The sequence below is a fragment of the Gymnoscopelus microlampas genome (genome assembly GCF_963454915.1).
Source record: "Gymnoscopelus microlampas genome assembly, chromosome: 3".
Classification (NCBI taxonomy): domain Eukaryota; kingdom Metazoa; phylum Chordata; class Actinopteri; order Myctophiformes; family Myctophidae; genus Gymnoscopelus; species Gymnoscopelus microlampas.
In genome coordinates this window covers 38,489,768-38,503,576 of record NC_139940.1, presented here as the reverse complement: position 1 = coordinate 38,503,576, position 13,809 = coordinate 38,489,768, and the positions used below count along the sequence as shown (strand labels likewise).

Below are 13,809 nucleotides of genomic sequence, written 5' to 3'. Positions count from 1 at the left end.
CTACTTATGGTACTTTAAGTACATTTTTAAACCAATACTTGTAAAAAAAAAACTTTTACTTGTAACAGAGTATTTCTACATTGCAGTACTGATACTTTTACTTAAGTAACAAATGTGAGTACTTTTTCCACCACTGGAAAAAAGTATTTTCTCTGTGGCAATCTCCACAGCAACACTCACACACACACACACACACACACACACACACACACACACAGCAGAGCTATAAGGAAAGCCGCATAGCTAAGAAAGACCTGAATCTGCAGCACATAAGAGAAACGGGTCAAAGAATTATTCCAATCGAAGGGCGTTTAAATTGGAACATCTGCCATGGTTATACTTAGAGGCCCAGCGTGTGAGTTATACGGGCTATAGCGTGTCGCGTTAGCACGGCGACTACAACAACCCGCCACGAAGGGGGCCGCCCGCGCGCGTCTAGAGAGTACAGTACCACCAAACGGACCCTCCTCTGAGAGGGCTATAGTGCTGCATATGACTGCAATATAAACAAGAGCAAACAGCACGGAGATGCCGCTGCCGATTTATATTTACCTACAGTCCCGAGAGGAGGAGGAGGAGGAGGAGGAGGAGGAGGAGGAGGAGGAGGAGGAGGAGGAGGAGGAGGGGAGGAAAAAAAAAAGGAAAAAAAAAAGATAATGAAATAAATAATAAAAGACCAAGCCCATCAGATAAGCTCCTGTTTATCCCGCTGTAGGGCAAATACAAATTGTCAATTTAATGAACACGGTGGACGTGATGAAAGCGGGGTGAAGGAGCCTCCACCGCCTGACAAACAATCAGGAAATGTTATCTTAACCCATTGATACCTGGAACGCATCTGTGTCACTTTAGATGTCTTTGGCTATTCAAAAATAGCAGATATACAAGCTCATAGCGCGGCACCGAGTGCCGCGCTACGAGCTTGCAGATCTGCTATTTTTGAAAAATCGTGAAAATTATTTTTTTATATTTTTTCCGGACAATTGTTAGGATTTAGACTTTTTTTAGACGTGGCCTCAGGTCTTAATGGGTTAATATTGTTCCGCTGTTATTCAGCCCATAACTTAGGGGAGGTGGGGGGGGGGATATGGGTGATGTGGGGGGGGGGGGGGGGGGGGAGAGGAGAAGAGAGGGGGGAGCAAGGGAGGCACAAAGGGCAGGTCCCTCTGTGGTGGCCCTGTTATTGCCTGTTTTTATTATGAGCCATAGCTCAATAGTCCCAAACACACTTTAAAAACACACATAACAAACGCGCACGCACGCACGCACGCACACACACACACAAGCACACACAAATGTGGACTCAGGGAATATTCACATTCACATACACATGCACGCAGATGTGTGTGTGCACAACTAAAAACACACAAACGAATACACACACATTTATTTACGCACAAAATCACATCAGCAGAAACAGAGTTTCAGGAGAGAACAAAGAAACATGATGCTGGTGCAGGACATCCAAAGACTAATACCTGTGTGCGTGTGCGTGTGTGTGTGTGTGTGTGTGTGTGTGTGTGTGTGTGTGTGTGTGTGTGTGTGTGTGTGTGTGTGTGTGTGTGTGTGTGTGTGTGTGTGTGTGCGTGCGTGTGTGTGTGTGTGTGTGTCGGTGTGTGTGTGTGTGTGTGTGTGTGTGTGTGTGTGTGTGTGTGTGTGTGTGCGTGTGTGTGAGTGTAATGGGGGGATGGGGTGTGTGTGTATGTGTGTGATGTGATCTTTTCCGGACTCAATTAATTTACGAGCATAATGGGTTTTTATGAATATCGGACCATTAATCAAAACATTTCACCCAAAAACCGCAAATCAAGAGCTCCGAACGCAGTCTGCTGATCTTACGGGCTGTTAAGCAGCCCCAGAGAAGTGCTAGAAGTGTGATTTGTGTGACATAGTTAGGTCAAAGGCCTCTCAACCATCCCTCCAACCTCACCATCAGCAGCACTTAGAAGATGCTTCACAACTTTTCTTCTTTTTTTGGGGGGGAGCGGCGGCGGGGGGGTCGTATTTAAAGCCTTTACAATCCAAGGACCCACCAAAATTAACTATTATCTCCACATTTATATATCGCCGGCACTAAATTGCGTCGCGAAGAGTTACTATCAACGTGAATATCTGCAACAATAACTCAAGACGCAGCGGTGAGGATGGGATGCTCTTTATCAGTCTTCTGATAGCCCTTAACCCATTAAGACCGGGAATGCGTACATGTGTATGTGTATACATTTTTTTAGATTTCTTTGGCTATTCAAAAATAGCAGATATACAAGCTCATAGCGCGGCACGAGTGTCGCGCTATGAGCTTGTAGAGCTGCTATTTTTTTTAATAGCAGATCGTGAAAATGTGAGCAAATCTATGAATATCGTTTTTTTTAAAGTGAACATTTTTAACTCAAATATTTGCTTCTAGGGGATTCTACAAATGTCTTCTAAATCCTAACAGTTTTTTGAAAAAAAGTTATGTTACTATGTCAGTGGTTCTCAAACTTTTTCATGTCAAGGACCCCCAAAATGTATATGTACTGTATTTGGCTGCAGACCCCCATCTAAAAACATTTTTGAAGAAGCAAAGATTTGAGTTGAATGTTAGCTTTAAAAAATAATATATATTCAAAGATTTGCGCAAAATGTTCAAGATTTTTCAAAAATAGCAGATCTACAAGCTCGTAGCACGGCACTCGGTGCCGCGCTATGAGCTTGTAGATCTGCTATTTTTGAATAGCCAAAGTGTAAAATAATGCTTTTTTAGCTCAAATCAAAAAATGACACAGACGCGTTCCAGGCCCTAATCGGTTAAATACAGCACAAGGCAGCCATATCAGAGCTTTTTCTCTCTAATATCAGGCCACATTAGCGCCTCGTAAATCAAATTACACTCCTAGAATTTCATTAGGCTCACCTGCCAGCACCGCGGTGCCGAGGAAATATTTATGTTTTTCCGCCGCGATTGTGTGTGTGCACTCCTCAGGTATACACAAAGAGAAGGGGGGGGAGGATTAAGGAAGGAAAAAAAGCAAAACAAGTCGGGCAATAAACATAATTATCTTTTAAGAATACAGCGAAACTGTCATAAATTCTGGTGGCGGTGGCGAGGAGAAAGAGAGAGCCGGCGTTCTCTCTCTCTCCTCCGAGGCCCCCGTGGGCTGAGGAGTCGGAGGCAACTCTGCTCTCTGCTATTTACCATCTTTAACTCATTAAGACCGGGAACGCATCTGTGTCATTTTTTAGATTTGAGCTATAATAACCATTATTTTATACTTTGGGGCTATTCAAAAATAGCAGATCTACAAGCTCGTGTAGATCGTGAGTGCCGCGCTACGAGCTTGTAGAGCTGCTATTGAAAAATTGTGAACATTTGTGCAAATCTTTGAATATATGTAATATTTTTTAAGAAAACTGGCAGAACAAGGCTCGCTCACTGCAAAAAAATGTAAGGAAAACTCCTTAGAAAGACTTAAGAAATATGATTTCTTTATTTTAAATGCTCATCAAGTGCTCTGTGCTCATAGTGAATTAAAAAAGCAAAGGTTTCGGTCCTGGGACCTGGTACTAAGTAGGTATATTTTTTAAACAACATTTTTTACTCAAATCTTTGCTTCTGGGACGTCCCTGGAACAACATATTTTACAAATGTTCGCTTTAAAAAATATCTATATCCAAAGATTTGCACACATTTTCACGATTTAAAAAAAATAAATAGCAGATCTACAAGCTCATAGCGCGGCACTCGGTGCCGTGCTATGAGCTTGTATATCTGCTATTTTTTTGAATAGCCCAAAGAAATCTAAAAATGACAGATATGCGTTCCCCGGATTGAAGGCGTTAACCAGGGGTAGACTCCCCCCCCCCCCTCCAATCTGATTAGCATGTTCCTGAAAACTCACTCTCTCTCAAATCAAATAGGATGATGTATGACACAGATCATAAAAGCCTGAAAGACGGGGCTAATCCAATTTTTATAAAGTATGAAAAAAAAAGGAGAAGAAGGAAAAGAAACTGCTGCTAATACCGCAACGAGAGACATACTGTACTTGCTGTTAGAACCTGAATCCAATATCAGCAGGAACGCCTCTGTCTTTATTGTCTAATTACCTCAAAAGGAATTTATGTTTCCCATTTGTTTATTTGCCTGTTGTTATTCGTTTGTTTGTTCGGCGGAACGTACAATCGGCGGGCCGGGGCCTTGTGGCTCGTCGTAAACATCCTCCCGCCTTTTTTTTTGCTCTGGATGTGAGGGCGAGAGAGAGAGAGAGAGAGAGAGCTGCTGGACGGCCGTGGGAGCGGAACGCAGCCGTCCCCCCGTTTGTTACTCCTATTCTTTATTTTCTGTTTTTTTTCTTCTTCTTAACCCATTAAGACCGGGAAAGCATCTGGGTCGTCTTGCATTTTAGCTATATATACATATATATATATAGCACATTGGTTGGCTATTCAAAAATAGCAGATCTACAAGCTCATAGCGCGTCACTTCGTGCCGCGCTACGAGCTTATAGATCTGCTATTTTTGAAAAATCTTGAAGATTTGCACAAATCTTTGAATATATATATATTTTTAAAACAATTTTTTTACTCAAATCTTTGCTTCTGGGGGGTCCCTGGAACTATTACTATGGAAATATTTTGAAGCCAAATACATATAATATAATTTTGGGTAGTCCTTGACATGAAAAAGTTCGAGAACCTCTGATATAGCAACGTAAGGTTTTTTTAGGAAAACTGAAGACATTTGTAGAATGGGCCTCTAGTCTTAAAGGGTTAACTCCCCATCTGGAGTGGCTGTGTATCTGGGTGGCGGGTGGGGGGGGGTTAGGATATGGATTTTGATTAGACACAGAGGGAAATGAGTGAGCCAGTGACCGTAGCGACAGCCACTTAATAAAAAGGTACAGTCTATACATCAAAGAGCATCTACGCTGTAAATCATTTTGGCCCCCGTAACGACGTAGCATCCACCGTCCCATTACCAGACCGGGGGCCCCCCTAACAGGGCCACTCATATTTACTCTGTGAGCTCAATATCATTTTAGAATAATGAGCTTTGTCCCTTATCTAATTAACAGAGGCCTAGGTCCATTCTGTCTGAGCTTTTTTTCACCCTCTCTCTCTCTCTCTCTCTCTCTCTCTCTCTCTCTCTCCATAACTCTCTCTCTCTCTCTCTTTCTCTCTCTCTCTCTTTCTCTCTCTCTGCAAATTAGGAAGCCAGTATATGGGTTTAGCCCACGGTTGTTTAGCAAATTGGCTTGGTGCACTTTAAAATCACGAGTGTTCACTTTAACTCTGAGAATGTACAAATGTAACCAAAAGCGTAACCATTTCGGTTACATTTGCACACTTCTCAGTGGATAAATGAACACTGAGGATTTTATTTTTACTGTGTGGCCGTACTACGTACGGGCAGAAGCAAGAACACGGGCAGCCGCGTGTGTGTGTGTGTGTGTGTGTGTGTGTGTGTGTGTGTGTGTGTGTGTGTGTGTGTGTGTGCGCGTATTGTATTTTGCAATTGCAGGGTGTTTGCCCCGGTCTCTGTGTGTGTGTGTGTGTGTGTGTGTGTGTGTGTGTGTGTGTGTGTGTGTGTGTGTGTGTGTGTGTGTGTGTGTGTGTTATGTGCTCCAGTGGGCAGTAGTGAACACCAGGTCCATTCTCCTTCTTATTACTGGAATTCTAATTCAATGATCACCTTAGATCAAACACGTGCCATAAATCAGATAGGCCTGACAGAGGATGAAAAATTGTATTAATAATGTGAAACTTATTATACAGTCCCAAACGCTCCCTTGATAAATGACATTGTTTGGGCCTGACAATGATTGCATTTAAAACATTATTTCTGTTTTTGTACCGGTGTGTACGCTTTATGTGCGTGTGTGTGTGTGTGTGTGTGTGTGTGTGTGTGTGTGTGTGCGCGTGTGCGTGTGTGTGTGTGTGTACTGATGAACATAGCCATGGTGGGTTTTTGGAAAAGGGGGTTGGGGGGGTGGGGAGGGGGGTGGGCCTACAGAGGTGGGGTTCTCCAGCCTCATGAAATATTCACAGCGTTTGTGTGGCTGTTTGTGTGTGACGGAATGTGTGTGTGTGTGTGTGTGTGTGTGTGTGTGTGTGTGTGTGTGTGTGTGTGTGTGTGTGTGTGTGTGTGTGTGCGTGCGACTGTGTGTGTGTGTGTGCGTGTGTGTGTGTGTGTGTGTGTGTGTGTGTGTGTGTGTGTGTGTGTGTGCGTGCATGCGTGCGACTGTGTGTGTGTCAGTGTGTGAGTGTGTGCGTGTGGTCGGCGAAAGAGAAATAGCTGGTGGCTCACCGCAGCGCACACACACGCGACTCACACACACTGGCTGGACCACAAGAAAAGGCGGCTGCGTGCAACATCTTCAAGTCATAAAGCGTTATTACGGCTCATCACAGTCACATACCAGCAAATATGAAGAAGTACAGAAATGAGCCGTACCTCACAAATCACCCGCGAAAGAGGGGGTTTGCGTTACTGCAGTCTTATTTCAGCTGACAGAGCAAACAAACTTTACATTAAAAAACTGTTTTTTTTTAATGTTTTTAATGGTTTAATAGAAAATGCTACTATATTTTCTTTTTAACCGATTAAGACCCGAGGTTTCCGATTCTGCAAAATGTCTTCTAAATCCTGAAAGTTTCCTGAAAAACGTATGTTGCTATACTATCAGTGGGTCTCAAACTTTTTCATGTCAAGGACCTCCAAAATTATATGTATTTGGCCGCGAACCCCCATCTCATAATATTTTGTTGCAGGGACCCCCCAGAAGCAAAGATTTGAGTTCAAAATGTTCGCTTTTAAAACATATATATTCCAAGATTTGCACACATTTTCACGATTTTTCAAAAATAGCAGATCTGCAAGCTCATAGCGCGGCACTCGGTGCCGCGCTATGAGCTTGTATATCTGCTTTTTTTTGAATAGCCAAAAGTGTAAAATAATGGTTTAAGTGGTTACACAGCATGCATTCCGGGTTTTAATGGGTTAAGCGAGCCCAGAACCGCTTTAAACGTGAGCCTGCAGGGAAACAAGAAAGGAAGGAAAAAACAGATAATAACGGAAAAGGCAAACAGCTATAGATGTTTGAAATGAATACTACATCTGCAGTGGAGATAGATGAAGGAGTTGTTGGGTTTTTCCCCCGGTATTTTTTTGCTGAACAGGAGGAACTGTTTTGGGCCGGGGACGGATTTTCCCGGAGCCATTATGCAGACTTTTATTCACGACACGTTAACCACAGAACCACCTGTGTAGCTCACACAGCAGTGGTTCTCATTCAACCCCACAGGATTTTTTTGGGAGGGGGTCCCCCCAGATGACAATTTAAGGACTTTTAAGACCTTTTTAATAAAGTTTTTCCACAATTTTCCACGATATTTATCTGTGGAACCGAGTCAAACTACATTTAATGTCTCAACTCCTACAATTCCAAGTGCTTCTCAGGGTGGGGGGTCCCCAGATCAAATATGATTATTTTGGGGGGTCCCCAGATCAAATATGATTATTTTGGAGGGTAACGGCCTGTAAAAGGCTGAGAACCACCGTCTTACAGTACCAGCCAGGGCAGACCTCAGACACAAACACCCACAAGTACACTAACCCTTCATTTATACGCAAAAATAAAAAAGACGATCAACAAGCTCATAATGCGCTGCGATGCAACGTGTTACCAGCTTGTACAGTAGATCAGCTATTTTCAGGGCAACGACACCGGCTGGCGACAAAGTATATAATCAGGCTTAAACACTGTGCATATACAGTATATAATCTTAACACTGTGCATATACAGTATAGTATAGCCACGTGGATATCTGCAGAGTGAGAACAATGCATAATACGGCCTTATTTGTGTTTTTTTCTTGCAAGGACAAACATATTATGTTGTATCAATTAAGCGTTTTAATTCAAACCCTGTCTCTTGGTCCTTTTTTTTAAAGGGGGGGGTGGCTTGCCATCTCATCTTCTAAAACTAACGCAGCTTAAAGGAATTTGACTGTCGATCAAACCGATCCGCCGCGAGAACAATTAAAATCTCATAGCTCCTCCGTTCTCATACTTTGCTTTGTTTTTCTCTCTCCCCCCCCTCCTCCCATTTTCTCTTTTTTCTTCTCTTTTTTAAATGCTGGTATACCGCTCAAGGTAACACGCAAAGGAAAGTCTAATTAAGTTCCTGGACACATACAATTAGACAGAGCACGGCGGCGCGGACCCCTGCCTGGTCCCTCCCTGCAGAGTTGGCTTTCACCTCCCCCCCGTCTCCCCCCAACAAGACCACGTCCTCTACTGTATGATACAATCCTCCTCTACCTCTACGGCTGATCTTATTACCCCCCCCCAAACCCCCCCCCCTCTCGTCTCTAACCCCCCCTCGCCAACCCCCCCCTCCTCCTCCTCATCCCAGCAAACGACCATGATGGGAGGCCATTCATCTCACTCGGCTCGGCCACCACAATGAAATAAATCAAGAATTTTCCCAAATATAACAATATTTGTATTTGGGGTGGGGCAGCCCGTAATTGATGACTGCAGCTGTGCTAATTAAAAACGCTGGAGGTTTCATTAATCTTGGTCGGGGAGGGAGGGGGGGGACGGGGGGTTTGGAAAGGGTGGTGGTGGTTGAGGTGGTGGTGGTTGTTGGTACAGTGGGGGGTGGTGGTGGCGGTGTGTGTGTGTGTGTGTGTGTGTGTGGGGGGGGGGGGGGGGGGGGGGGCAGCGACCGGGCCCCTATAGGCTGTCGGCCGCCTCCGTCGCTCTCATCACTCAGGTGATTTTGGGGCCATTGTTGAGTTTATTAGCGCAGGCGAGGTTAATGTGAGACGCCCATTAATAATCACAACAAAAGCATATGTACACAAACTCACTGGCTTGTCTCTCCCTTCCCCTCTCTCTCTCTCTCTCTCGCTCTCTCTCTCTCTCTCTCTCTCTCTCTCTCTCTCTCTCTCTGTGTGGCTCTCCAATGCCACACGGCCCAGGCAGCTGAAACAAGGGGGGACAATATATAGAACAATCAGACATGTTTACCGCCATGTCCCGGCCTAGAGAAGTTAATTGCTTTTCTGACTTTGCTTTGTGTTTTATTCGCGGGGCCTCCGTCTTATACCGCGTCGGACGATTAATCACGCACGGCCGAACTTTTGCCACTTTGCCTGTGTTTGCACAGTCAAAAAAGCTGGACTTGTAATATCACTGACACACAGTGACCAGCTTCATACTTCAAAAACAACTCCATAATAATTCTCCCCCATGATCTATTTTTTCTATACTGGTATACAGTATTTAAGGAAAAGGTTGTTAAATGTGATACGCTGACACTGACTGAGAGGTGTATTTCAACGATGCTGTTATCATGTGAAAAAACAACAGACGATCCGGGCACTCAGGAGTAAAAAAGGCAACTGCCACATAAAAAAAGCTATTCCTCCTTTTTACTCCTGAGTGCCCGGATGGTTTGTTGTTTTTTCACGTTTGATCCCGTTTGATCCGTGAGAGTTACCTTTTTACATCTCCTGTGAGCCCCATGGTTGTTCTGTTTGTTTTTCTGACATTATGCTGCTATTGTTGAGGATTCTCAAAGATGACAGACTAGAAATGATATTGTTACATGGTATGTTATGTTTCCATAACATTATCACACTGGATTATTTGTGATGCTCAGTGTTAAAATGACACTTGTATTCACAAATGACCATGGACCAACCCACGACTCTTATGCTATGCTAGTGCTAATGCTAGACTCTTATGCTATTATGCTAGCCAAATCATTCATTCCTGGAGTCTTCCAAAGGCCTGGCTATTAGGCCACTGTTTCTCAAGGCCCCAAATAGATCCTTATGGGTCTATAACTCTGAGAGTGTACTAATGGAACCAAATAGACCTGGTTACGTTTTGTACACTCTGACAGTTAAATAAACACAGTTCACAGTGTAGATTGGGAGCCCAGGAGTAAAACAATGGTATCAAATAGGGGTCTGTGTGGCTAATGCACATCAAACTGGGGGTCCTTGAAATGAAAAAAAGTTGAGAATCACTTTGTTAGGGGACATGGATGATGACACCGTATACCATTGGTTCTCAAAGTGGGGTGCAGGGACCCCCAGGGGGTCCTTGGCGGGGTACCAGGGGGTCCCCAGCTAAATAAGATAATATAGCGTCACTTGGTCCTTCACATGAAAAAGTTTGAGAGCCACTGCCGTATACAGTATCATGCCTACAACCTGGTGTGTGTGTGTGTGTGTGTGTGTGTGTGTGAGTGGCCTTTCAATCGAAAGCCCAGGAAAACCCACAGTGTAATAGAGAGGTTGTTTGGGGGCGACTCGATAGCCGAATGGTTAGGGGTGCATATTTATATCACATGGGGGCACAGAATGCCCTCTATACAGCGGGTCCCTGGTCCGACTACCAGCCGGCCCGGACCATTTTGCTGCGTGTCTTTGTCTCATGCCCTTCTCTCTGGCTGCATTTCCTGTCTGGCTCTAAAACTGCGAAGCGTTGTGAGCTTGTAGATCGGCTATTTTCACAATATTTATCTGTGGAACCGGGTAAAACTAAATGTAATGCCTCAACTCCTACAATTCCAAGGTTTTTTTTTGGGGGGGGGGGGTCACGGCCAGGGTTGCCAGATCTGCTTATTATAATTTCCCCGCAAAATTTAATTTGAAAATAGCCGATCTACAAGCTCACAACGCGTCGCATTGCGACGCGTTGTGAGCTTGTAGATCTGCTATTTTCAAATAGCTGACGTATGTGTTAAAGTGCTCATGTGGCCCATAGTCGCTTCTTTTGGGCTGGTTTTCCTAGACCTGGTTGCTTGTTTCTCTCAGAGAATCTGGCAACACTGGTCACGGCTTGAAAGGTTTGGGAACCCTTGGTCTAGAAAAAAAATGCATGAAAATGCCTAAAATAAATCTTAAAATAAAATGTCTTAAATAAATACAGAGGTTGTTTGGTGTTGGCTGAAAATGCTCTTCAGATGTTTGGAAAGGTCAGGTGGAAACATTACAATTATCCAGCCCTCAGCGAGTGGAAGCGTTCTTTGTGGCACGATGTCGTGTGTGCTAGCGGAACACGGCCATGCGTCATGGACGTGTCATCGCGGACATTGTGTGGACACACAGAAAACAGGACATTTGGGGGCGTGAGGCTGAACTGCATGTGTTCGATGCCAACGAACGCAGATGCACCAGCAGCAGCGCGGGTGAGGAGAGATCAGCTGGCAAGGGAGCTGCTCCATCTGTAGCCTGGTAGAAGCATACGGAATGGTTTGTATTGGATTGAGCGAGTCGAGAAACATTATGAAGCCAGTATTGCCTTTATTTGTTAAAGGGATAGTTCACCCCTAAAAATGCCTTTTTTTTTATCTATCGATTACTCACCCCATGAAGACTTGAGTTCATGGAGATTTTTTTTGTTCGCATTACCTAAGGCAATAATTTGATGACCGGCGGCTCTGGTAGGAGACTCAAAGTGTCAACTTTGAGTCTCCTACCACATTAGCATCTTTCCGCCTTTTGTAGGAATACGACAAAAACTAGAAAATCTCCATGAATTCAAGGCTTCATGGGGTGAGTAATCGATAGAAAATAAGTACTTTTTGGGGTGAACTATCCCTTTACTGTCGCATCACCTGAATGCAGTAGAACAAAATGGTTTAAAAAGAATACGGTTGCAGAGATAAACATTTGCTGTATTTGCATTTTCACGCCCATTATCCACTGATTACTTTCCGTCTTTTGTTAATTAGAACAGTGCATATTTATCCATAACTGAAGAAAACTCTTATAAAGACGTGTGTAAAAGAAAATCCAGAAAAAAGAAAAAAACAACTATGCAACTACATGTTTCTAGGGTCAGTGTGCGCGCGTGACGGATCCGGGTGGACGAAGGAGATACAGAAGGTTGTGAGGACGAGGTGTTAGGACAAGGGGCCCGCAGAATCACCTCAACGCATGCCCTAACAACACCGACTGAGTCCAGACATTAACCTCTCCAGCATGTTTGAAACCAGACTGGCTGGAGTTCAACTAAAATGGACTGTCCTCATGCCGGAAGGTGTTCCCTGCAATGTAATCTGGGTCGTCTCGTCTCTCTCCCTTTGACCTGGAATCTGTGCTGTCCCCTGTCTGTTCCCTCGGCCACGGCTACTCCGGGTTGCTGTGTCCTCGTTTTTTTAGGTTTTGTAAACATTGGGCACATTCGTTGACATCATAGCATTACCTTGGATCGCCCACTTCTAGCCCCCCCAAACCCCTTAATACTGTCAGGGTAGAGACGACGATATGTTCCGGTTAGCCTGGTCTAGATCTGGATCTGTTAGATCCTCCGCGGCCGTAGGTGGGGCTTCTCCTGTTTCCCGGTGTTGATGTCCTAACCCATTAAGACCTGAGGCAGATTCTTACTAATGTCTTCTAAATCCCAACAGTTTTCTGAAAAACGTATGTTTCTATATCAGTGGTGCTCAAACTTTTTCATGTCAAGGACCCCCAAAATGATATGTATTTGGCCGCTGATGCCCATATCAAAATATGTTGTTCCAGGGACCCCCAGAAGCAAAGATTTGAGTTAAAAATGTTCGCTTTAAAAGAATATAAATATATTAATTTGCACAAATTTTCTCGATTTTTCAAAAATAGCAGTTTATTCAAGCTCATAGCGCGCACTCGGTGCCGCGCTATGAGCTTGTATATCTGCTACTTTTGAATGGCCAAAGTGTAAAATAATGCTTTTTTGCTCAAATCAAAAAATGACCCAGATGCGTTCCAGGCAGAGAATGCGCGTAGGCCCTCTGCTACTTCCTCCCATACTGCCTCACCTCCAGGAATATTGGAGGAACCGTGGTAGTCCCATAAATTCTACGCTTGGGCGTTTTAACCCATTAAGTTAACAGTTTTCTTAAAAGCTTATGTTGCTATAATCAGTGGTGCTCAAACTTTTTCATGTCAAGGACGCCCAAAATTGTATGTATTTGGCCGCCGGCCCCCATCTCAAAATATATTGTTCCAGGGACCTCCGGAAGTAAACATTTGAGTAAAAAAAATATCCAATTTAAAACGTTTTTCTTTTCTTTTCTTGAAGGCGTTGTACAGTAATTACCAAATTATCAAATTATTTACTTATTCCATTTTTACTTACTTACAATATTTTTTTGCAGGCCTTTACCAGACAGACAGACAAGACAGGTCAAGGGCACAGAGGTGCACATCAACCAAAACAGATCCTCCAGCCCAAATCAATCTCCTCTAAGCATCTACTTAACGGCGAGTGACACCAACAGACCCTGTGGCTGATGAAACAGTATCACGTCGTTACTGTTACTGCCATTACGGCAGAGACAGTTTACTAAGTAGCACCTATGAACACATGCAGATGGATATCATCACCGCCGCCGTAATGGCTTCTACACGTTAATTCACAACTTTAGCTCCTACACCACGACTCCGCCGTGGAGTTATGGCCGGCCCGCATCTGGTAAGAGGCGGCGCGGTGCGCAGCGCGTATGATGAAGCGTGGAGAAAGAGCGGAAGAAAGAGGGAGAGAGAGAGAGAGAGAGAGGAGAGAGGGACAGAGAGAGCGAGAAAGAGAGAGAAATGGGTGGGTGGGTGGGTGGGTGGTAGCGGTGTGAAGGCAGAAGCAGCATATGGTGCCACGCTGCCATAAACAAGCTTTATGAAAAGACCAGGGACATTTATTTAATCACAGAATACCTGAGGAATTGGAACGAGGGGCACACTTTGTCCCATTATTGTTAGACCATAAATTTAACCGCTTTACCAAGAGGAGGAGGAGGAGGAAGGAAGGAAGGAGGAAGAGGGAGA

The 13,809-nt window shown here is 44.2% G+C and overlaps 1 protein-coding gene across 1 annotated transcript in view; it reads right to left on the bottom strand.

The window, feature by feature from the left end:
* The window catches only part of LOC311041849 (zinc finger protein 407-like), a gene marked incomplete at both ends in the record, with an annotated part of 75,770 nt that extends 66,253 nt beyond the window's left edge, over window positions 1-9,517 (bottom strand). The window contains one exon of the mRNA XM_084052334.1: window positions 9,492-9,517. Coding sequence (XP_083908460.1) covers window positions 9,492-9,517 — 26 coding nt within the window. The remainder of the gene's footprint in view (window positions 1-9,491) is intronic.
* Window positions 9,518-13,809: the final 4,292 nt, after the last annotated feature.